The sequence below is a fragment of the Nicotiana tomentosiformis genome, chromosome 1 (genome assembly GCF_000390325.3).
Source record: "Nicotiana tomentosiformis chromosome 1, ASM39032v3, whole genome shotgun sequence".
NCBI classification, from domain to species: Eukaryota; Viridiplantae; Streptophyta; class Magnoliopsida; order Solanales; family Solanaceae; genus Nicotiana; species Nicotiana tomentosiformis.
Window position 1 is genome coordinate 21160782 of NC_090812.1, and position 26140 is coordinate 21186921.

The following is a 26140-nucleotide window of genomic DNA, read 5'->3' on the forward strand; positions in this document are numbered from 1 at the left end:
ATTATACTCTTAATCCCTCACTAACTTGCAATACATCTATTACAAGCCACTTTGCAATACACCTATTACAAAGACTTCAACTCATGACTAACTCTAGTCATGACACAAACACTAAGGGTTTATGGTTTTCCAAGATTCCTAATTAAAGCTTCTAAATAAGCAAAGTAGGAATTATAATGAAGAACAAATACAAAGTTACAACTCAACTAAGGACATACAAAAGACCTGTTGTAGGAACTGGTCCGTAGTAGTGTTGTACTTTGTTCTTGATGCACTTGTGATTTCAATACTTGATTATCAGATCTGGAGTACTTGAATCAATTCACAGAGTGTTCAAGTTATGTTTTTGTTGTAATGCTTCTTGTTAATGTCCTTTGGATGACATCACTTGGATGATGTAAGCACTTGGTTGGTAAAAAGTCCTTCCCAATGGGAAGTGACTGCTGCACTGTTTCTGCACTGTAGCATGTACAGTGCAGGCAGTCACTTTCCAATTGTAGAGTTGAATTCGTACTGCTGTCAGGGAAGCTCCAAGGGATCAGGTCCTTGAGTTGGTTCTTTTCTATCTGAAGTCATACAACACATATTAGCTTGAGTCCATTGATAGAGATATATACCAAGTGTACATCAGGTCCTTTATCTGGTTCTTAACAATAAGTTTGTTAGATCATCAAAACATAATTCTAAGATACTTTAAACCCATCATATAACATTAAGTAAAAATGATAAAAGGATTGAGCCTATTATTGATAGTGTTTTGAACCTTACCATACTTGTCTTTGAGATTTCTTAGTTAAAAAAAATGAGATACAAAGGAACTTGCCTAATGATGTGTGGATCAATAAACAACAATAACAACAATAACCCAGTATAATCCCACTAGTGGGGTTTGGGGAGGGTAGTGTATATGCACACCTTACCCCTACCCTAGAGTAGAGAGACTGTTTCCGATAGACTTTCGGCTCCCTCCCTCCAAAAACTTCCCATCTTGCTTGTGGGGTGACTCGAATTCACAACCTCTTAGTTGAAAGTGGAAGGTGTTCACCAATAGAGTAACCCGCTCTTGTCGTGTGGATCAATAAAAAGTGACAAAAAAAAGAAGCTAATTTAGAGAATCTAAGTTGAAATTAAAAAGTAAAATAGTAAAAAATATAAAAAAAGAAAGAAAGAAAAATAGAATTGACGAGAAGATAATATATTATTTAATTTAGTGTTTATCATATTAACCCATTCAATCCTACATCTACCAAATTTTAAATAAATATTAAAATTTAAAATATTTTATCAATAATTGTATAAATATAAATTACATATACTATTATATGATGACTTATTTGGGGGCTGGCAAGTTACCCTAGAGCCGCCCTTGGTTTGCCTCACTCTTTCTGATTTCTTATTTTGTACATGTTCGTTTAGGGTTTTCATTGACTGAATATGGCTTTCTTTGATTGAATTGCTTTAGGTTGTGGATTAATAATAGTGAAAGATGGGTTCTTTTAAGAGGAAGTCGCAAGAATTGTCCAATAATGAGGGTAATATTATACCTCCTCCAAGTAAACAGATGAAACAAAATGGTTTAGTGGATGAGGCAGTTGCATGTGTGCATGATGTATCATATCCGGAAGGCTATGTTCCCTCTGCTTCAACTTCAACTTTGCCTCAACCAGACGCAAAACCTGCTAAGGAGTTCCCTTTTACCCTCGACCCTTTTCAATCCGAAGCTATCAATTGCCTTAATAATGGTGAATCCGTCATGGTAAGTTTGCATTTTACTCAATAGTTAATTTAATTTAATCAATGCTGCAGGCTGGCAGCCAGTAATATATATTCATATAGCCAACTCCAACTTGCTTGGGATTGTATGAATTAATCAATCAATCAAGATAAGTCTAAATGCCGAATTAGTTGGGGTCTTTATTCGGCCCGTATCATGAGTAACAAATAATGTCATTTAGGGCAAATTACAGTTTTTTTCAGATTCTCTGAAATTTGACACTTATCTCACATACATCTTAGTTAGATTATCTTATATTTAATGGTGGTGGGACTGAATTTGAAGTTGTGTCTGTAGGTATCAGCACACACGTCAGCTGGAAAGACAGTTGTCGCATTGTATGCGATTGCCATGTGTCTGAAGAATAACCAGCGAGTAGTATATACTTCACCAATTAAGGCTCTTAGTAATCAGAAGTATAGAGAATTCAAAGAGGAGTTTTCAGATGTGGGCTTGATGACCGGAGATGTCACGATTGATCCTAATGCTTCTTGCTTGGTATGCCCAGTTTTTGTTCGATGCATTTGCTCATAAATTATCTTATTCATGCTGGGGTTTCAGTAGGCTAAGGCGTGATTTGGTTTCAGGTAATGACTACAGAAATCTGGCGTAGTATGCAGTACAACGGATCAAATGTTATAAGGGAGGTGGCTTGGGTTATTTTTGATGAGGTACATTACATGCGTGACAGAGAAAGAGGCGTGGTTTGGGAGGAAAGTATTGTTATGGCCCCGGAAAATTCTCGTTTTGTGTTCCTCTCGGCCACGGTGCCGAATGCTAAAGAGTTTGCGGATTGGGTTGCAAAGGTATCAATAACTTGTATAAACACATTGATATTGATTAGCATGCTTGATGCTGGAAACCATTTGATATGTTCTTGGATAGGGTGTCCTACTTTAATATTAATGACAACAACCGAAAATTTACTTGAGTGATTCTTAGGATATACTCCCTCTGTTTCAATTTATATGAGGTAATTTGACTTGGTATGGAGTTTAAAAAAAAAAGGAAGATTTTTGACACTTGTAGTATGAAGGGGTAAAAGCTTTGTTGGGTCATGACATTTGTGTGGCAATAAAAATTGCTCATTAAGGGTTGAAGTAGAGCCAAGCAGCGATGGACTAAGCGAGTCTGGATGCGTACTCGCGTGATCAATCGATGGACGGGGGAATTGCGTGAATGATGAGACCGGCCTAACCTAAAGTCAAGGCTCTTCCCTCTCTTGATGGCGAATCTTGATTGACTGGCACTAGGAATGAAGTTGCGCCTTAGCGCATCTGTTTTCTTGCTCGTTAGCGTTGTTTTTTGATTTTTGAAAGAAGGGACGGAGCTTGAAGAAGGGAAGGTTTTCGTAGTTGCAAGATTTTTTTTTTCGAGAAATGGTCCTGAAATCAAAGACCCAGTCAGGCCTAGGTTACACCTTCGGAATACCCCATAAGGGAATTTTTTCTACTCCACCCAATCTTCACTTTACGCCATGCCGACTAGTCACTAAGAAGTGCTATTCTGTCCTCCGGGGGACTTTACTCCACCAAGAGGTTCTTTCTCTCACGTAATTTTGTGAAATGGGTAGAATGAAAAGTTAAAAGTTAAATTATTTTCAAATATAGAAATATGTCATTTTTTTTGGAATAGGCTAATAAGGAAAGTGTGTCATATAAATTGAAACGGAGGGAGTAATTGGAGTAATGGTATTTCTTGATTGCTTTTGGTCTTCTGTTTAAGAATTTGTTTGGTTTAATGACGTTGCTCAAGTCTTGAAAGTAATATAAAAAAACAAATCTTGCTTCCTTAATTAACTGCTTCACGAAGTAGATAGTTTTTGCACGTGTTTAGATATGGAGGATGGTGGCACGTTTTTTTTGGATATGTGGGGACATGTTAGAGTTATGTATTAAGGGTGAAGAAGATTTGGCTTTGTTTCATCAATAATTCAAATAATCTGACATTTATGGTGTTCATGAGTCAGTGTTGAACTCCTAAATTGCTTGGTTTCTATCTTGTGTCCTCTAAACCTTGCTTTATTGTGAATCCCTATTTAGTTTGATTTGATGTGTAGATTATTGATTGCTATATGATATGCAGTGAACTAGCATATTTTTTAAAATCTTGAGTGTGACATCCTCTAATTTTTTTTCCTGTTATTTGATTACGAGATGTTACACTCAAGGTTTAAGAGAAATGTTGTAATCTTTGCCTGCTACTTATAATTAGGAAAAATAGAACGTTTGCCTGTTATATTATGCGTACTTTATGTGATGTGTATCGATTGAGCCCAAGTATATGATGGTCATTTATGGCCTCACTTCCCTTTAGTGAAGAACATAAATACATTGGAGCATGGGCTAATCTAGATTCTAGGGTGATGCTTTGAGAGAGAATCCAATCAAAGAGTTGTAGATTAAAGATTGGCATACGGGCACAAGGCCATTATCTAGGTACAGCTGGACCATTAGTTCATCCTGGAAACCTGCAAAAGAAACTTAAATAAGGTAGAAGCTTAGGGGGTTTACTCTAATTCTTTGCCTCTCTTTCCCTATCTTTCAGGAGACCCATGTCTCATGAATCTTTGTGACACTGCATGCAAATCAATAGCTGTATACCAGTTATTCTGGTCAGCCCAGACTTGAGGTATCAAGTTATCCACAATGGGAGACGATGAGGAGAGCTTTTATTATTGAAATAGTTCACCACTAAGAAAGACTGATCTTGAATTATCCTTGTTTTGATGAGATACTAATTTCAGAAAGTTTAACCTGTTTATGAATCTTATGGTTGGATATTAACCTGATTTGTCATAGTGCAGGTCCATCAGCAACCATGTCACATTGTTTATACGGACTACAGACCCACACCACTTCAGCATTATATATTTCCTTCTGGTGGTGATGGATTATACTTAGTGGTTGATGAAAAAGGGAAGTTTCGTGAGGATAGTTTTCAGAAAGCTTTGAATGCTCTTGTTCCAGCCAATGAAGGGGATAAGAAAAGAGAGAACGGCAAGTGGCAGAAGGGTCTGGTTGTTGGCAAATCTGGTGAAGATAGTGACATATTCAAGATGGTTAAAATGATTATTCAGCGGCAATATGATCCTGTAATATGTTTCAGCTTCAGCAAAAGAGAATGTGAATTTCTAGCAATGCAGGTATGTTTTGTGTCTTTTGCTGAAGCGAATAATTCTTAGATGGCTATTCTGTGTGAGGTTGGTAAACCAACATACGAGTTTCCTAATTTCTTCTCTGTTATATCCCCTTTTCATCTGGTTCAGAGAGAAGAGAACATGCCATCAACTTTTGAAATGATATTCATTCTGTAGAAGTATATTTTGTTCCATCCACCTTTGAACCAGCTTTCCATTGTGTAGAATTATATGTACTTGTTTGCTGGCACATGAGAACATCTATTTCTGTCTAAGTCTTGCTTAATGCGCTAACTATTCTGCCTTTTCAATATGGAAATAGATGGCTAAAATGGATCTTAATAATGATGATGAGAAGGCGAATATTGAAACTATTTTTTGGAGTGCTATGGACATTTTATCGGATGATGATAAAAAGCTGCCGCAGGTAAGCATCTTATATTTATTTTTTATTATAGTTGCCCTAGGTGAGATTTTATATGTGGTTACAAGTGAAACTCTGAGATTCTTTTCCTACTAAGTACTACCATTCTTTCCCCACCATGTATTCCTGGGATGGTTCAGTTATGCGATAAATTTATTGCTTCATGTTCTTGATGTTTGGAAAGAGTTCTTACTAATGACTGATTGTTGATAATTGACATTGCAGGTTTCAAATATGCTTCCCCTATTGAAACGTGGAATTGGTGTGCATCATTCTGGTTTGCTTCCTATATTGAAAGAAGTGATTGAAATCCTGTTCCAAGAAGGATTCATCAAGGTAGGGAGAAAATAATTTTTAATTGCTTCAAAGAATTAATCCTATTAGGAGAAGGATTTTTATGTTACTACTTGACTTCATTCAATCCAAGAAGTTGATTAACTTTATGTTTGCATTTAAAGATATATTTATCTTATGTCCTGAAATTCTTCTGCAGTTATAGAGTAGATTAGAATGTTCTATGCAGATGTATTAATAACTCAACTAAGTGATAGAATGATGCTTTGGTTATTAGTGTTGCCTTCTATATTGGCTAGAAAGTTCTTGTTCATAGTTGACCACTCTCCTGTTTTAGTTGGGATCGACACTCCTGTTTAAGCGTTCAATGCCTGCTAAGCCTCTCCATTGAAATACTTCTGTCATCATTCTATGAAGGTGCCAGAGGAATATATATCATCTCTTTTTTTTTTCCAGATTTGTTTACCTCATCTTAAAGTACCTCTGAAGTCATAGATACACAGATACTTGTGCAGTTGCACTGAAGTATACTTTTATCTTCCGTAAGAGACTCTTCTAAGCTCAATTCTGATCATGTAGCTTTATGTGATTTTCTTGCAGTGTTTGTTTGCCACAGAGACCTTCAGTATAGGTCTGAACATGCCTGCAAAAACTGTTGTCTTCACAAATGTTCGCAAATTTGATGGAGACAAGTTTAGGTGGATATCCAGTGGTGAGTATATTCAGATGAGTGGTCGTGCTGGTCGTCGGGGGATTGATGAACGTGGGATCTGCATCCTTATGGTTGATGAGAAGCTTGAACCTCCTACAGCGAAATCCATGCTAAAAGGAAGTGCTGATGCATTAAACAGGTGCCACTTTTGACTACTCATTTATGTCAAAAACTTTTTTTTGGGTGAAGTAGTTTCATTAAAGGCATCGAGCAGATGCAAATAGTACAAAAGATAGTAAGAACAAAAGTGAGTTTGTTAGTTCCATTACGATGTGCCCTATGCTAAAGATAAGGAGCTACAAAGTCCAAAAAAGTGTCAGGGGAGTTTACGGGGGAAATTATTCCAGCTATATAGAAATAGAAGGCACTTGGCCTTGAGAGTCTGATTAGGAGTTGATATTCAATCAAAACTCTTCTTTCCTTTCTGTCCTGACACAACAAAAAATACAGGCACAAAGCGTTTCCAGATTTTCCATTCAAAAAAAAAAAAATTCCAGATTGTCCTGATGTATCTACCAATTTTCCAAGAATATGTAGGCATCCTTAGCATGACCCAACTTCGTCCAAAAACCGAAAAGAGTGTGTTCCAGATATCTGTAGCAACTGAGCAGTGTAGTAGGAGGTGACTGTTGGTTTCTATACTTTGTTGGCACGTAGCATCTGTTAACAATGGGTATGTTCCTTCTGCTGAGATTATCTCGAGTCAAAACATGCTTCATATAGTGCTGTCAAGCTGAAACAAATTACCTTTTGGGGGTAGTTATCTTCCAAACACCCTGAGTAAAATATCTTTCTTCCTCTTAGAGGATCAGAAATATGTTCTTTTCCATTAAGAAGCAGTGCGTAAAGGAAAAAAAGACATTGATTAATATTTATGTCATGTATATATCTAGACTGCAAATAATGCATTGTCGACAACTATGCAGCTATTTGACACTACTAAAAAATGAATAATTGGTTAAATCGATGAACACCGCCGTTTCAGCATTGTCTTATTTGTCACCCTATCTCCCACCACACACAGACAAAAGTTTTCTTAATCATCGTATTACTTCCAACATTGTGTTGACTCCTTGTTTGTGTATGTCAGTGCCTTCCATTTAAGCTATAACATGCTTTTAAATCAAATACGGTGTAAAGATGCTGATCCTAAAAATCTTCTCCGGGACTCGTTCTATCAATTTCAAGCAGATCGTGCAATTCCTGATCTTGAGGTTTGTCAATTGGCTCAACTCCTGGCTCCCTCTCCCTAAAGTTCTTTTAGGTTTTGTTTTTATTTTTTCCGTTTTCTTGCCAGAAACAAGCAAAAATTCTTGAAGAGGAGAGAGACTCAATTGTGATTGAAGAAGAAGATAGCCTTGAGAGATACTATAGTCTTCTAGAACAATATAAGAGCTTAAAGAGGGATGTACGTAACATTGTTTTATCTCCAAAATATTGCTTGCCATTCTTGCAACCTGGTAGGCTTGTATGCATCGAGTGTACGAAGGTTGATGATGATGTTCCAACCTTCTCCATCAAAGAAGAGGTCACATGGGGAGTAATAATTAATTTTGAAAGGGTGAAAGGTCTTTCTGAAGGTGAGATGATATTTAATTGGACAGTAGTTGGGTTCTCTTGCTAGTTAGATTCTTAACCTTTAGTCGAATGTTATGTTCAGATGACGCAAACAAAAAACCGGAGGATGCGAACTATACGATAGATGTACTTACGAGATGTATAGTGCAGAAGGATGAGGTTGGTAGAAAGACGATTAAAATTGTCCCGTTGAAGAATGCTGGGGAACCAGCTGTTGTTTCTCTTCCTTTGTCCCAGGTAAGCTTCTTATGCATATTTTGCTGCTAGCAATATCTGATGATACATTAAATTTATTAAGTTAAGATGCTAGGGAAATTTTTCCCTTGTGCCTAAGCCTTGCTGGATAGAGTTAACTATGCCTGTGCTGGTGAGAGATAGTAGGTTTCCGACTTGCAGACCACATTTTAGTTGCAGAAGTCCTTCACAAATTACATTTCAACTAAAAAACTACTTAGATAAAGCATAGCTGATTCTTTCTTGGTGCTAAAGTACAAATAGATCTGCAATTTCCTCTTGATACTCATCTGTGCATATTTTTGAGAAAGGTAACAATATATTGTTGGAACAAATTCGGTAGTCTTGGTAATTTGTCATTTCTCAGTGCAACCTTACTATAAAAAAAGGGAAAAATTAAAAGAACATTCCTGCTACACCTTTTAAATCAGGTTATTTTGATCTACATTCTCCCGTATTACCTTAACTACTACCAAACTATTATGGATGGAGTTACGGTGTAGATGTTGTTTTAACTGCTAATCATTCTGGTAACACCCAAGTCCTGTTTCTACTTTTGCAGTGTGGCCACTTCTTCGTTTTAATTTTTCTGCCTTCTCTTTCTGCATCTGAATGCTAATCATTCTAATCATGTGTTGCATGTATCTGCTCTCTAGCAGGTCATGAAAGTGAGAATTAAATTACAACGTCGTTCATGCAAATTAAATTTAGACCTGTTGTTCACTTGTTGGTGTACCTGATGTATTTTCTGCTAAACAAATTATTGACAGATTGATAGTTTGAGCAGTGTCCGTCTTGTGATACCAAAGGATCTTTTGCCTTCGGAAGTTAGAGAAAATACACTAAAGAAGGTTTCTGAAGTTCTCAATAGATTTTCAAGAGAGGGCATGCCTCTCTTACACCCGGAAGATGACATGAAGGTCAAAAGCAGAGCTAATATCTCTCCCCTCTCTCCCCCCCCCCCCCCCGACTTGCTGGTATTAATCGGCTGGCATATTAGCTTGGTGTTCATTCGATGCTTGTTCTTGCAGGTTCAAAGTAGCACGTACAGGAAGGCTTCAAGTAAGCTTGAAGCCTTGGAGAGTCTGTTTGAAGAGCACAAGATAGCAACGTCTCCCCTCATAAAAGAAAAGCTTATGGTTTTGCATAAGAAGAAAGAACTTACTGGCAAAATCAGATCAATTAAGAGAGCAATGCGTACTTCAAAAGCCTTAGCATTCAAAGATGAACTTAAAGCAAGGAAAAGAGTTCTCAGGAGACTCAGGTATATTCACCTCTCTATCTTACCAACCTTATATTGGTTTTGCAGACAGACTGTGTTTCTTCTTTGAAGTTGCATTAGAACATGCTGTTCGTATTGTTATTGTTTCCTCTTATAAAGTTACTGAAACTTTTTAACAGTTGAGCTGCTTTATTTATTTTTTATTTTTTATTTTTTCTTCTCCTTTTTTTCTTCAGTATTATATTGCCAACTTGTTTTACCCTTTCAAAGGTGTACTAAACATATAAAATGCTTCTAGTGTTGTAATGAGCCCATCCTCCCAAATATTTACTCCAATTCAGATCCTTTTCCTTTGATATCTGGTACTTTCATGGGTATATTTGGATTTGACAGTGTAGACTATGAGCTACATATAAGTAGCCTGCTTTTAAGAGAAAACCATGCAAATAATTGTTGTTAATTCTATTTGTATGTGGCAAATGTTTTTTTTTAAAACTTAGGATAAACATTAATGCAAAAGAGACCTCAGCGGAGTTATTGAACCATCTATGTTTCTGACATGCACTTTGGATCCTCTGTCTGGTATGGTACTTGCTTCTTCATCATGTTATGTATTCTCTCATGGTTTCTACCCCCAGAATTCTTTTGTTCTCTATGACTTCAGTCTGTTGCATGAAGGTGCTTATGAGGTTGGGAATCATGCAGATACATCACAAGTGAGGATGTCCTGGAGTCTAAAGGGAATGTTGCCTGTTTAATCAGCAGCGCAGATGAGTTGACCTTGACTGAATTGATGTTTAATGGGACCTTCGAGAAAATTAAAGTCGAGGAGCTTGTCACTCTTCTCTCTTGTTTTGTGTGGCAAGAAAAGCTTCAGGATACTCAGAAGCCCAGGGAAGAGCTAGAGTTGCTCTTTGCGCAGTTACAAGATACAGCTCGAAGGGTTGCAAAAGTTCAGCTCGAGAGCAAGGTATGCATCATCTGAATAATTATGCTGATAAAGCTTGATAATTAAGGTATTAAATACAATAGCTGAATGAACATGTCATTGGGTTATTATCTAACTTTCAGTTTTTCGGACTCTATTAAACATTTTCTACGTTATCAGTGATTTGAATTAGTAACATGAGTTTAATTTGTTGAATCTGATTCAATTGTTAATGTGAGTTGAGAAACTTATTACCGAAGACCCTCCATAATCTGCAACCAAAAGTGCAACTACTTGTAGATGCAAAGTATCACTTTCTTGTTTACCATTTTTGTCTAAACTCCATTGTGCTTTCAATAGGTCCAAATAGACGTTGAGAACTTTGTGAGTTCATTCCGGCCTGATATCATGGAGGCTGTCTATGCGTGGGCTACAGGATCTAAGTTTTATGAGATAATGGAGATTACTCAGGTGTTTGAGGGCAGTTTAATCAGGGCTATCAGGAGACTGGAGGAAGTTCTTCAGCAGCTTATACTAGCTGCACAAAAGGTTGGGGATGAAGAGCATGAGGCAAAATTTAAAGAGGCTGTAGCCAAGATCAAGAGGGACATTGTCTTTGCAGCATCTCTGTATTTGTAGATATAAAATTGAGGCATTTCCGTCAATGGTGTCCATATACAGAGGTTTAGGTTAGGTGGAGGTGATGCCACTATTTATGTGACTCAAGTGTAGGAGTGCTCATGGTTCGATTTTTATGTAAATCGAGACCAAACCAACTATGTCGGTTTATTAGATATACAAATTAAGCCAAACTGCATAGAGTCAGATTTTGTTTCGGTTTTGTCAATTTTCTGGATTTTTCCTTTTATATGAAATACAAATTCATTTCATTTACTTGCCCAAAAAAATCATTTTATTCAATGTCATAGAGCTAAGACATAATTTGACATATATGTTCAGTAAGAATGAGGGAGAGATATCTATAGGGAAAATGACAATGTATAGCCGCTCTTAAAATAATAACCGAAAAATGTATATTTTTTGTATATATATTCTGTGTGCTATATACAAAAATTATATAAATTTTATAATTTTTTTCGGCTATGGAACGTATATAGTTTCTGGCGCGGGCTAAAAGTGATAATACACCATATGTGTAGGTGGGAAATTTTGTTGCTGAGGCATGACACTCACAGTCACATTCATGAATAAAAAACAACCTTGCATCCATTTATGTTTTCAAACTTACTTGACCTTAATGATTAAGTCGATAAAAAAATCACTCCTGAATAACTTTAATATAGAAGAAATAGGAAACTCAATTTTGCAATGAAATGGTAGCCTGATATTATATGCTTTCCATACGGCTTACTTCAATTCTCGAACATGAAAACAGGGAAAGAAACACCTGAATAAATGAGCTCCAAAATTGATCACACACCCAAAAGCTCCTCCAGCTCTCTCTGTTCTGCCTTCTGTTGTCACAGGTACACCATACACTGGATTCGGAACCATATACTGTTGAGGCAAAGTATTATCCGACGGTGTTGGCTTTGGTTGATTGATCTCACTAACATTATAGGAGTGCTGCGAATTAGTACCATGAGTTTGGCTCAGATTTTCTGATGTCGAAGTTGAACCTTGCTCTGTTGTGAAAATGGAGTCATGTAATTGCTGCTGCTCGTACTCGAACCAAGGTGGCAAGGGCGGTGCTGACGGCTGAATTGAGTAATTATACGGGCATTGATAATAGCAGGGGAGCAATGGTGGTGGCGGTGATGGTGGTTGTTCAAGAAGAGGAGCTCTCTTTTTCTTCTTCTTCCTTGACCAGAACTTGAGCTTCTTCATTGCTTTTGTTAACTTCATTGGCTGTCTTTTCTCAATAATGAGGGTGTCAAAGATGATTGTTGTGATGTGTAAACCAAAATGCTCAAAAAAGGGGAATACAGAGATGGGGATTAAATGATACTATCCGTTAAGAAAATGATACAATGTGAAGCTTTTTTCAAATTTCATGACCGTTACCTTTAGCTAGCTCCATCAACTTTTTGAAAAAGAACATTGTTAGTGCTAATCTTGGATTATTTGCTGACTATTTAGCCGAGGCTTTTCGGAAACAGCCTCTCTATTCTTCCGGAACAGAGGTTCCTCCAAAGTACAGGTAAAGTCTGCGTACACACTACCCTCCCCAGGCCCTACTTGTGAAATTCCACTGAGTTGTTGTTGTTGTTGTTTGCTGACTATTTCGCCCCATCTTCTTTGTCTACTTCAATAATGATAGAGAAATAATTCTATGCCACGCTCTTCCACCCACCGTTACCATTGTGAATTTAAGTTTTTTTGTACTAATTGAGAGATACGTAGCAGAGGCGGGGCTAGAATTTTCAACTTATGAGTTCGGAATTCTAATTGCTTTAAGTTATCGGGTTCTAAACTAATAATATATACATAATTAATGAACTTTTTAAGACAAATACATTGTTCGAACCAAAATTACTGGGTTCGTCCGAACCCGCTCCCAACACTCTAGTTACGCCCCTGCTACGTAGTACATATGCTTTTTACATCATCAGGAAAAAATGATGCACTATACACATTCAAATCAAGATCAATATAGTAACCTAGAAAATAGAAGGGTAATTGCTTATAGCAATTAAACTGCGGTGATAGTGTACTAGTTATTTATAATGTCGTGTATAACATAACTTCTATTATTATTTGCCTTATTTCTGTTTATATTATATAGTTTAACTTTTAAAGGTCAAGATTACAGTTAAACGTCAAGATTATAAATATTTGAGGCAAAAGTGATGTTGACCAATTTAAACATGGAAAGTGAAAGTTACAACTTAAAACTGCATGAAAAATCCTATCTATGACTGTTTTTCACAATATTAAAATGTAAAAATAGCACAGGCTAGTCAGTTTTCGGACTGGTAATTGAAAAATAATCACTATTTTGCTGCAACACGGACCGGTCCAGCATAATATACTGGAGATTGGTTCACCTGTGTATGAACTCCAGCATATTATGCTGGACTGATATATTGTACTGGAACTCCAGTATATTATGCTGGAAATATACTGGAGTTCCAGTATATTATGCTAGAATATTTTCCAGATTTTGAACAGTGTTTTCGTTCAGATTTATCTTTATATGAAAAGTGGCTAAATTTCGATTACTTTTGAAACTGTGGCTATTTTTCAATTACCACTTATAAATCTAGCTATTTATGAATTTTTCCCTAATATAATGGTAAAATACATAAACAGACACTTAACCTATTGATCATGTAGACACTTCAACTTGACAACCCCGATCTGGCAGATCTCACGTGGTGTGCTACAAGCGCGAGTGATGTGGCAAAGTAACAAATAACCAAATGACACATGTAAAATTCGTAAAAATTGCAGGGGGCGCCTGATTTGGTTGCCCCAATTTAACCTGTACCTACTTTTTAGATTTTTTTAATTAGTACCCAAAATTTAAACAACTTCAGGCCTTTTTCTCCTCTTTCTTCTTCTTCTTCTTCTTCGGATGACATTGATTTTATAGGATATTTGTAAACATATTTTAAGATAGATTATGATGTTTCATAGTGCTTAGCTGCTGTAGCGCTTTAATTTTTACTAATTCTTATGGTTTCTTCTTCTTCTTAATTGCAAAATGGATTCGTTAAATTTTGTTGTTGTTTTGACAAATTGATGATTGGAGTTTGTTCTTGATGATATTTGGAGGTTATGTTTCAAATTTGAGCTCATTTGGAATAGATTTAGGTGTTAAATCATATATTAGATTATTAAAATTCGAAAAACAAATTTATGTTTATAAGCAATTAACACTTCAAGCCTATTTAGCCACAAGTGCATTAAAACATTGGTTGCACTTCAGACCTATTTGGCCTTAAGTTGTCACGACCCCAAATTCTCTCCGTAGGAGGTCGTGATGGCACCTAGTCTCTAAGACTAGGTAAGACTATCAGTGCGAAATAATAATAGATATCTGGAATAAATAAACTACAATTCAAACATTTTCAACTCCCAAAACTCAGTAGAAATAAGTCACAAGCTTCTAAGAATTTATTCTCTATGTCTCTATATATCAGAGTCTAAAGCAAATAAGGAATACAACATAGTAAGATAGAAGGGAACTCCGGAGTCTGCGGACGCTGGTAGATATATCTCGAAATCTCCTCGTACAGCTAGTTACTGATGCCTGGTCTGATAAGATGTACTTGGATCTGCACAAAAAGATATGCAGAAGCGTAGTATGAGTACACCACAGCGGTACCCAGTAAGTGCCAAGCCTAACCTCGGTAGAGTAGTGACGAGGTCAGGTCAGGCCCAACTGAAAAAATAAATAATAACATGGTAAGATGTTTAACAATATAATAAGATAAAATGACAATGAAAATGAATCAAGTAGTATGTCACCATTTAGTTACACCAAATAATGACAATTAATACCTCGTGGAAGCAAAACATAATTTCCTTTCAACTTTAAGAAAATTACAACAATAATCAAAGGCAACTGCGGCCATAAATCAATATCCACAAGGGCACTCCCGAGGTACCGCTTCGTAATCCCAAATCATAAATAAATTCACAATATCTCATTTCCTTATCTCAACTGCGGGAGCCTTCACAATTTATTTTAAAAAAAATATTTTTCCCGAAATAACATCCCGCGTTTTAGCCATCCTTATCACACCGCATGACTTCTAGTAGTTTCCCCTACTAGCCACCCGTATCAAGCCACCCTTATCTCATCGCATGCGTTTCAATACCCAGACCTTATACCACCACATGCGTATCAATATCACAATATGCACCTCAAGTGCTCAAATAATTTAACTTGCCAAAATAATTCAACAACAATATTTTTCCACAATAAAGAGCTCACGGCTCATGCTAAAATAAATCATCAATAACTCACGGTTCCATCACAATGAGTACGAAAATCTTACAAAAATATTCAGGAATAAATAATTCAACAAAATAATATTTCAAAATCTTTAATAAGTTATTTCAATACCAAATTTAAAAATATCAAATACTTCATATTAATAATATCTAATTTAAAGAAAATCAACTTCAAATAATGCACATAATAAAAGAAATTAAGTTTCAACTAAACAGGTAAAACAATTAGCAGGAAAAGGTCAAGCAACTTTAAAATATAACATTAAATCAATGATGAATAATATATTAGAATAAAATAATTTAATTAATGCGCAACAATGATCTACACAATTTAAAAATATAATCTTTTACATTTATCCCGTGTACACACTCGTTACCTCGTGTACACGACAATCAACACATTATAATTTATCACTTCAATACCAATCCTAGGGGAGATCCCCCTCCCCCCCTCCCCCATAAGGTTAGACAAGTCACTTATCTCGACTTGCTCCAATTTAACCAAGTAGTATGCTTTTTTCTCGATTTTTTGACTCTGATCGACTCGAATCTAGTCATAATTAATTCGATACATTCAACAAAAATTATAGAATCAATTCCATAAGAAAATACTATATTTTTCAATAAAAATCCGAAATTAACTCAAAAATCGCCCGTGGAGCCCATATCTCGAAATCCGACAAAAATTATGAAATATGAACGGCCATTCAACCACGATTCTAACCATACCATTTTTACTGAAATCCGACATCAACTTGACCTCCAAATCTCAAATTCTCATTTTGAAATTCCTAGGCCCAAATCCTCTAATTTCACCTCAAAAACATGTAATCTATTCGAAATATTCAATGATAATCCAATATAATTGACTAACAATGATCACATGTGTCTTACTTCAAGTTTCTCCGTGAATTCTCTCTGAAAAATCGCCCAAAACCGTGTTGAAAATGTCCAAAATGACAAAAATGTCGGAACCCCTTTGTTTTTTGTAATCTATCAGGGCTTTCGCACCTGCAATGCACGTGACCGCATATGTGCTTTCGCAGATGCGAAGGCCTCCCTCGCTTCTGCGATCCCTCGTCCGCATCCGCGGTCCCGCAGATGCGATATTTTCCTTCGCATCTGCGGCCACTGCTCCATTCTCCCTTTTCCGCTTCTGCGCTCCCACGCCCGCACCTGCGAGCCAAATTCCGCAGGTGCGATTGTATCAGTAGGCAGCAGCAAGTGTCAATTGTTCTAAGTCCACATTTGATCCGTTAACCATCCAGAACACGCTCGAGTCCCTTGGGACCTCAACCAAATATACTAACAAGTCCTAATATATCATAAGAACTTAGTCGAGTCTTCAAATCACATCCAACAATACTAAAAACACGAATCACACATAGATTCAAGCCTAGTGAACTTTGGAACTTTCAATTTCTACAAACGATACCGGAACCTAACAAATCAAGTCCGATTGACCTCAAAGTTTGCACGCAAGTCATAAATGATGTAACGAAGTTATGAAAATTTTCAGAACTAGATTCTAACTCCGGTATCAAAAAGTTAACTCCCCGGTCAAACTTCCAAACATAAATTCCTATTTTAGCTATTTCAAGCCTAATTTAACTACGTACTTTCAAATAAAATTCCGAATATGTTCCTAAGTCCAAAATCACCATACGGAGCTGTTGGAATCATCAAAATTCTATTCCGGGGTCGTTTTCTCAAAATGTTGACCGAAGTCAAACTTAGCATTTTAAGGCCAACTTAAGGAACCAAGTGTTCCGATTTCAAGCCGAACACGTCCAAATCCCGAATCAACCATCCCCGCAAGTCATAAAGTTATAAAAGCACATACGGGGAGTTTTATTTAGGGAAACGAGGTTCTAAAAGTAAAAATGACCGGTTGGGTCATTACATTCTCCACCTCTTAAACAAACGTTCATCCTCGAACGAGTTTAGAATTATACCTGTGACACAGTATAAGATGCGGTTCTCTGAGTTGGCCCTTCATGCGATCTGGTTAGTTCCCACAGACCGAGAGAGGATTAGGAGGTTTATAGATGGCCTTGGTTTTCAGCTTCGGTTGCTTATGACCAGAGAGAGAATGTATGGTGCTACTTTTGATGAGGCTGTCAACATTGCTCGACAAATTGAGATGGTTCGCGGTCAGGAGAGGGTTGAGAGGGAGGCCAAGAGGCCGCGTCGTCAAGGTGGATTCAGTGGTGCTCCTCATGGGGGTCAGTTCCAGCACGACAGAGATCGTCCATTCAGGCATGCTCAGTCAGCTCGCCCAGTTCCCAGCCCAGAGTTCTTCCCGTGCTCCATCAGTTCAGGGCCCCTCTATGCAAGGTTCTTCTACCAGTTATCCTGGTGCTCGGGGCTCCCTTCAGTTCCTGCCACTAGCACCAGGGAGTTATTTTGAGTGTGGGGAGTTTGGGCATATGTGGAGGCAGTGTCCTCATTGTCGTGGAGGTCTATCTCAGTAGAGGAGTCAGCCTTCGACTTCAACACCAGTTACTTCACCACTCGCCCAGTCAGCTCGGGGTGGAGGTCAGTCAGCTAGGGGTCGCCCTAGAGGGGGAGGCAGATCAGGGGGTGGCCAAGCCCGTTTCTATGCCCTCCCTGCCAGACCAGATGCTATTGCTTCAGATGCTGTGATTACAGGTATTGTCTCAGTTTGTCACAGAGATGCCTTTGTATTATTTGACCCTGGTTCCACTTATTCATATGTTTTCTCATATTTCGCTCATTTTCTAGATATGCCCCGTGAGTCTTTAGTTTTATCTGTTCATGTATCTACTCTTGTAGGCAATACTATTATTGTGGACCGCATATATCAGTCATGTGTGGTGACTATTGGGGGTCTGGAGACCCAAGTGGACCTTTTTCTACTCAGTATGGCTGACTTTGATGTGATATTGGGTATGGATTGGTTATCTACATGTAATGCTATTCTAGATTATCACGCTAAGACTGTGACGTTAGCGATGCCAGGATTTTCGAAGGTTGAGTGGAGCATCGAGGGTTGAGTGGAGCGGTTCTATAGATTATATACCTAGTAGGGTGATTTCATATTTGAAGGCTCATTATATGGTTGAGAAGGATTGCCTATCTTATTTGGCGTTTGTGAGGGATGTTAGTGCAGAGACTCCTGCCATTGATTCTATTCCAGTAGTACGTGATTTTTCGGATGTGTTTCCTGCAGACCTGCCGGGCATGCCGCCTGATAGGGATATTGACTTTGGTATTGATTTGCTGCAGGGCACTCAGCCCATTTCTATTCTACCGTATCATATGGCATCGACGGAGTTGAAAGAGTTAAAAGAACAACTTCAGGAACTCCTTAATAAGGGGTTTATTCGGCCTAGTATGTCACCTTGGGGTGCACCGGTTCTATTTGTAAAGAAGAAGGATGGTTCCATGAGGATGTGCATTGATTACAAGCAGTTGAACAAGGTCACAACCAAGAACAAGTATCCTTTGCCTCGTATTGATGATTTATTTGACCAGCTTCAGGGAGCGAGGGTGTTCTCTAAGATTGATTTGAGGTCCGGGTATCACCAGCTGAAGATTCAGGATTCGGATATTCTTAAGATAGCTTTCAGGACCCGTTATGGCCATTTTTAGTTCTTGGTGATGTCTTTTGGGCTGACCAATGCCCCGGCAACGTTCATGCATCTGATGAACAATGTATTCCAACCCTATTTAGACTCATTCGTTATTGTATTCATTGATGACATCCTGGTGTACTCTCATAGCCAGGAGGAGCATGCTCAGCATCTGAGGATTGTATTACAAAGATTGAGGAAGGAGAAACTTTATGCAAAGTTCTCCAAGTGTGAGTTTTGGCTCGGTTCACTAGCATTCTTGGGGCACGTGGTGTCCAGTGAGGGTATTCAGGTGGATCCGAAGAAGGTAGAGGCGGTGCAGAGTTGGCCTAGACCGTCCACAACCATGTAAATTAGGAGCTTCCTTGGTTTGTTGGGTTATTACCGTCGCTTTGTAGAGGGATTTTCATCTATTGCATCGCCCTTGACTAAATTAACCCAAAAGGGTGCTCCATTCAGGTGGTCGTATGAGTGTGAGGAGAGATTTCATAAGCTCAAGACTGCCTTGACCACAACTCCAGTGTTAGTTCTGCCATCATCTTCAGGTTCTTACACCGTGTATTGTGATGCCTCGAGGACATGCATTAGATATGTTCTGATGCAGGAGGGTAGGGTGATTGCCTATGCCTCGTTCCAGTTGAAGACCCATGAGAAGAACTATCCTGTCCATGATCTTGAGTTAGCAGTAATTGTTCACGCCTTAAAGATTTGGCGTCATTATTTGTATGAGGTTCATTGTGAGATCTATACTGATCACCGGAGTCTGCAGCATCTGTTTAAGCAGAAAGATCTTAATTTGCGTCAGCGGAGATGGTTGGATCTTCTTAAGGACTATGATATCACTATTTTGTACCATCCAGGGAAGGCCAATGTGGTGGCCGGTGCTTTGAGTCGCCGGGCGGAGAGTTTGGGGAGTTTAGCATATCTTCCGGTAGCAGAGAGACCTTTAGCATTGGATGTTCAGGACTTAGCGAGCAAGCTTGTGAGATTGGATATTTCAAAGCCGAGTCAGGTATTGGCTTGTGTGGTCTCCAGGTATTCTCTTTATGACCGTGTCAGGGAGTGTCAGTATGATGACCCCCACCTGCTCGTTCTTCAGGACAGGGTTCAGCGAGGTGATTCCAGAGATGTGACTATTGGTGATGATGGTGTGTTGAGGATGCAGGGCTGGATATGTGTGCCTAATGTAGATGGGCTTGGGGAGTTGATTCTTAAGGAGGCCCACAGCTCGCGGTATTCCATCCATCCGGGTGCCGTGAAGATGTACCAGGATTTGAGATAACATTATTGGTAGAGGCAGATAAAGAAATATATAGTTGGGTTTGTGGCTCAGTGTCTCAACTCTCAGCAGGTTAAGTATGAACATCAGAGACCGGGTGGCTTACTTCAGAGGTTAGAGATCCCAGAGTGGAAGTGGGAGAGAATCACCATGGACTTCGTAGTTGGGCTCCCACGGACTTTGAGGAAGTTCGATGCTATTTGGGTTATTGTGGATCGGCTGACCAAGTTCGCGCACTTCATTGCAGTTGGCACTACTTACTCTTCAGAGCGGTTGGCTGAGATTTATATCTGAGAGATTGTTCACCTGCATGGTGTCCCAGTTTTCATCATTTCAGATAGGGGCACTTAGTTTACATTGCAGTTTTGGAGGGCCATGCAGCGAGAGTTGGGTACTCAGGTTGAGTTGAGCACAACTTTTCACCCTCAGATGGAGGGCAGTCCGAGTGCACTATTCAGATATTGGAGGACATGTTGTGCGCTTATGTCATTGACTTTAGGGGTTCATGGGACCAGTTCTTGCTGCTCGCGGAGTTTGCATATAACAACAGTTACCGGCCGAGCATTCAGATGGCTCCGTACGAGGCTTTATATGGGAGGAGGTGTAGATCTCCAGTAGGATGGTTTGAGCCGGGTGAGGCTAGGCTCTTGGGTATAGACTTGGTCTAGGATGTGTTAGATAAGGTGAAATTTATTCAGGAGCGGCTTCGCACGGTGCAGTCTAGGCAGAAGAGCTACGCGGACAGGAAGCTCCGTGATGTGTCTTTTATGGTTGGGGAGAAGGTTTTGCTGAAGGTATCACCCATGAAGGGTGTTATGAGGTTTGGGAAGAGGGGCAAGTTGAGCCCCCGATTTATTGGGCCTTTTGAGGTGCTTCAAAGGATAGGGGAGGTGGCTTATAAGCTTGCCTTGCCACCCAGCTTGTCGAGTGTGCACCCAGTATTTTATGTTTCCATGCTCCGGAAGTATATTGGAGATTCGTCCCATATTTTGGATTTTAGCACGGTTCAGTTGGAGGGTGACATGACTTATGATGTGGAGCCAGTGGCCATTTTGGATCGGCAGATTCAAAAGTTGAGGTCAAAGGATATAGCTTCAGTGAAAGTGCAGTGGAGAGGTCAGCCTGTGGAGGAGGCCACTTGGGAGACCGAGCGGGAGATGCAGAGCAAATATCCACTCCTATGTGAGACTCTAGGTATGTTTCTAGACCCGTTCGAGGATGAACGGTTGTTTAAGAGTGGGAGGATGTAACGACCCGGCCGGTCGTTCTGAGAGTTATAGCCCCATTTCCGCCATTTCTACTTCTTTTTGTGTTCTTCAGCTATATTATGATTTATCGGGATAGTTGGTTCGGGTCCGGAGTAGTTTCAGAGTGAATTGGGACACTTAGTCTCTTTATTAGAAGCTTAAGTTAAAAAAGTCAACCAGATATTGACTTATGTGTAAACAGCCTCGGATTTGAATTTTAATGGTTCCTTTAGTTCCGTTAGGTGATTTCGGACTTAGGAGCGCGTCCGGAATATGATTTGGAGGTCCGTAATGGAATTAGGCTTGAATTGGCAAAAGTTAGAATTTTGACGATTTTGGCCGGCAGTGGAAATTTTGATATCGGGGTTAGATTGGATTTACGAAAGTTGGAGTAGGTTCGTGGTGTCATTTCAGACTTGTGTGCAAAATTTGAGGTCATTCGGACGTAATTTGGTAGGTTTCGGCGTCGTTTGTGAAATTCAGAACTTTCTTAGTTCATTTGGCTTGAATCTGTGTGTAATTCATGTTTTTGGTGTTGTTAAAGGTGATTTGAAGGTTCGAATAAGTTTGTATGAGGTTATGAGACGTGTTGGTATATTTGGTTGAGGTACCGAGAGCCTCGGGTGAGTTTCGGGTGGTTAACGGATCATTCTTGGCCTTGGTGAGATTGGTGATATCTATTGTTGCATTCTTTTGGTTTCCTCTTTCGCGATCGCGAGTGGGTTCTTGCATTTGCGAAGAGTGTTTTTTGAGTGGTGAATTTTTGTTCTACGCGTTCGCGAAGGGAAGGACGCGAACGCGAAGGTGTGGTCTGCGTGTGCATCGCGAACGCGAGAGAAGGGTCGCGTTCGCGAAGAGGAGTGAGGCAGTTGGGGACCCCAAGTCCTTGTTCTACGCGTTCGCGAGGTGGTGGTCGCATTCGCGAAGGTCTGAGCTATTAAAGCATCGCGTTCGCGAGGCATGTGTCGCATTCACGAAGAGTAAAATGGTGAGGTAGTCTAGTTGGCCTACGCGAACGCGAGAGGACGGTCGCGTTCGCGAAGGGTAAAATCTGGGCAGGCAGTGTTAAATTCAAATCGAGGGTTTGAGCTCATTTTTCATATTTTGACCTAGAGATCACGGATTTGGGCGATTCTTGAAGGGATTTTCGCGGAGTTGATTGGGTTAAGTGTTTCTCACTTAGTTTTGGTTAAATTCCATGATTATATCTTGATTTTTATCATCTAAATTGTGATTTGGGGTGAACATTTGGGGAAAAAGTGGAATAGTTCTTGAGATGGAATTTTGAGGTTTTGAAGGGGATTTTGTTGTCGGATTTGAGTAAATTTGGTATGACTAGACTCGTGAGTGAATGGGATTTCGGATTTTGTGACTTTTGTCGAATTTTGAGATGCGGGCCCGGGGGCCAGGTTTGAGCCGATTTCGGATTTTGGCTATAATTTGATATTTTTCTTGTGGAATTGATCCCTTTAGCCTATATTGATCATATTGTATTGCTTGTGGCTAGATTCGGGACGTTTGGAGGCCGATTCGAGAGGCAAGCGCATTGCGGAGTAGATATTTGCTCGGATTGAGGTAAGTAACGATTGTAAATCTAGTCCTGAGGGTATGAAACCCCAAATTTCGTATTATTTTACTATTTTGAGGTGACACACATGCTTGGTGACGGGCATGTGGGCGTGCACCGTTGGAGATTGTGACTTGGTCCGTCCCGTAGCAACTGTAAAGTTGCATAGTTTGTTGAAACTATATGATACTTATGTGTTTTAGAAAGAGTTGTCTGTAAATTGGGCTGAATGCCATTTTTGGGCCTTGTGCCAGTGCTGTTTGGATCCTTAGGGGCCTTTTCTTACTATCCTCTTACTGTTTTCGATTGAAAATCTATACTTAGTCATGGTTATACCTGTTTATTGCATAACTCAATTTTTATTACTCTGTTTTGATGCATATAAATGTTGTTTTGGGTTGCATACCCTATTTTACTGAGAGCCCGAGGGGCTTGAGAGGTTTATGACTGAGTCAGGCCGAGGGCCTGATTTGTGAGAATATTTATGGGATCGGACTGCACGCCGCAATATTTTTGATATAGGTCGAGGGCCTGATTGATTTATGCCATGATTTGGCTTGATATAGCGCTTGGGCTGAAGGAGCCCCTCCGGAGTCTGTACAAACCCCAATGAGCGCAGGTACCTACTGAGTGCGAGTGCCGAGTGTTGAGTGACTGGGAGGCATGAGTGATGGTGAGGTCTGCCCGAGGGGCTGTATATGAGTGACTGTGAGGTTTGCCCGAGGGGCTATATATGAGTGATGTTGCCCGAGGGGTTGATTATGATTTCATTATTTTTTGCTCACTTTTGCATTGAGCCTTTGTTTGAAAACTGTTGAAATATGTCTTTAAATAATTTTACTGGAACTGGATTTAAAATAGCTGATTTGATTCAAACTCTGGTTTTAAAAGCATGCTGTATTTTACTGAATTTTTGTGATATGAACTTTACTTGCATTATTGCTCGTCACTACTTCTCAGTCTTTATTTACTGTTGTTACTTACTGAGTTGGCGTACTCACGTTACTCCCTACACCTTGTGTGCAGATCCAGATGTATCTGGACACGGTAGCGGCTGTTGACTATTCCGGTTACAGATTTTCTCGGAGATAGCAAGGTAGCTGCCTGGCGATTGCAGCCCTGCTCTTCTCCTTCTTATCTTCCTTTAGTTGTATTTAGCTATTTTTCAGACTATGTTAGTCTCGATATTGTCAGACAAATTATAGTAGATGCTCATGACTAGTGACACCCTGATGTCAGGCTATTCTTTTTTGCGCACTTTTATTTTGATTTGAACTCCTTTACGAAGGGTTTTATGTTAAATAGCCTTGAAATTATCTTTGAAATGAAAATATCGGTTTGTTTTGGAAATGAGTCTGCTTGCCTAGTTTCACGATAGGCGCCATCACGACATGGTTAGTTTGGGTCGTGACACCACCCTTATCTCACCGCATGCGCTTCAATACCCAGATCTTATACACCACATGCGTATCAATATCACAATATATCACAATTTACACCTCAAGTGCTCAAATAATTTAACTTGCCAAAATAATTCAACAACAATATTTTTTCACAATAAAGAGCTTACGGCTCATGCTAAAATAAATCATCAATAATATTTTTCCACAATAAAGAGCTCACGGCTCCATCACAATGAGTACGAAAATCTTACAAAAATATTCAGGAATAAATAATTCAGCAAAATAATATTTCAAAATCTTTAATACGTTGTTTCAATACCAAATTTAAAAATGTCAAATACTTCATATTAATAATATTTAATTTAAGGAAAATAAACTTCAAATAATGTATAGAATAAAAGAAACTAAGTTTCAACTAAACAGGTAAAACAATTAGCTGGAAAAGGTCAAGCAACTTTAAAATATAATATTAAATCAATGATGAAGAATATATCAGAATAAAATAGTTTAATTAATGCGCAACAGTGATCTACACAATTTAAAAATATAATCTTTCACATTTAGCCCGTGTACACACTCGTCACCTCGTGTACACGACTTTCAATACATTATAAATTATCACTTCAATACCAATCCTAGGGGAGATTTCTCCCACATAAGGTTAGACAAGTCACTTACCTCGACTTGCTCCAATTTAACCAAGTAGTATGCTTTTTTCTCGATTTTCCGACTCCGATCGACTCGAATCTAGTCATAATTAATTCGATACAGTCAACAAAAATTATAGAATCAATTCCATAAGAAAATACTATATTTTTCAATAAAAATTCGAAATTAACTCAAAAATCGCCGTGGGGCCCACATCTCGAAATCCGGCGAAAGTTACGAAATATAAACGCTCATTTAACCACGATTCTAACCATACTATTTTTACTAAAATCCGACATCAACTTGACCTCCAAATCTCAAATTCTCATTTTAAAATCCCTAGGCCCAAATCCTCTAATTTCACCTCAAAAACATGTAATCTATTCGAAATATTCAATGATAATCCAATATCATTGACTAACAATGATCACATGTGTCTTACCTCAAGTTTCTCCGTGAATTCTCTCTGAAAAATTGCACAAAATCGCGTTGAAAATGTCCAAAATGACAAAAATATCGGAACCCCTCTATTTTTTGTAATCTGTGAGGCTTTCGCACCTACGATGCACGTGACCGCATCTGCGCTTTCGCAGATGCGAAGGCCTCCCTTGCTTCTGCGGCTAGCTTCGCTTCTGCGATCCCTCATCCGCATCTGCGGTCCCGCAGATGCAGTATTTTCCTTCGCATCTGCGGCCACTGCTCCACTCTCCCTTTTCCGCTTCTGCGCTCCCACGCTCGCTTCTGCGAGCTTGCACCTGCGATCCAAATTCCGCAGGTGCGATTGTATCAGTAGGCAACAACAAGTTTCAATGGTTCTAAGTACACATTTGATCCGTTAACCATCCGGAACACGCCCGAGTCCCTCGGGACCTCAACCAAATATACCAACAAGTCCTTATATATCATACGAACTTAGTCGAGTCTTCAAATCACATCCAACAACACTAAAAACATGAATCACACATAGATTCAAGCTTAATGATCTTTGAAACTTTCAATTCCTACAAACGACGCCGGAACTTATCAAATCAAGTCTGATTGACCTCAAATTTTGCACGCAAGTCATAAATGACGTAACAGAGCTATGCAAATTTTCAGAATTGGATTCTGACTCCGGTATCAAAAAGTCAACTCCCCGGTCAAACTTCCAAACTTAAATACCTATTTTAGCC

General features: G+C 39.0%; 2 protein-coding genes across 4 annotated transcripts; one reads left to right on the plus strand and one right to left on the minus strand.

Annotated features, from left to right (window-relative positions):
• Positions 1-1266: 1266 nt before the first annotated feature.
• On the plus strand, positions 1267-11195 carry LOC104087455 (DExH-box ATP-dependent RNA helicase DExH9-like). Of its 3 annotated transcripts, XM_009591928.4 has the most exons (15): positions 1267-1369; positions 1463-1756; positions 2072-2272; positions 2362-2580; positions 4581-4919; positions 5236-5340; positions 5563-5673; positions 6232-6482; positions 7434-7557; positions 7641-7923; positions 8004-8158; positions 8926-9075; positions 9187-9419; positions 10083-10347; positions 10666-11195. In XM_009591928.4, the coding sequence occupies exons 2-15, from the start codon at positions 1487-1489 to the stop codon at positions 10942-10944; spliced, it is 2985 nt and encodes a 994-aa protein (XP_009590223.1). In that variant the 5' UTR covers positions 1267-1369; positions 1463-1486; the 3' UTR covers positions 10945-11195. The 3 variants fall into 3 exon arrangements, with proteins under 3 accessions (XP_009590223.1, XP_009590222.1, XP_009590224.1); XM_009591927.4 differs by having other exon boundaries at positions 1328-1756; XM_009591929.4 differs by lacking the exon at positions 10666-11195 and adding an exon at positions 9878-9959 and having other exon boundaries at positions 1328-1756; positions 10083-10270.
• Positions 11196-11673: 478 nt separating this feature from the next.
• On the minus strand, positions 11674-12171 carry LOC104087461 (uncharacterized). Its single transcript, XM_009591935.4, has one exon. It carries the CDS (start codon positions 12169-12171, stop codon positions 11674-11676), a length of 498 nt encoding a protein of 165 aa, XP_009590230.2.
• Positions 12172-26140: the final 13969 nt, after the last annotated feature.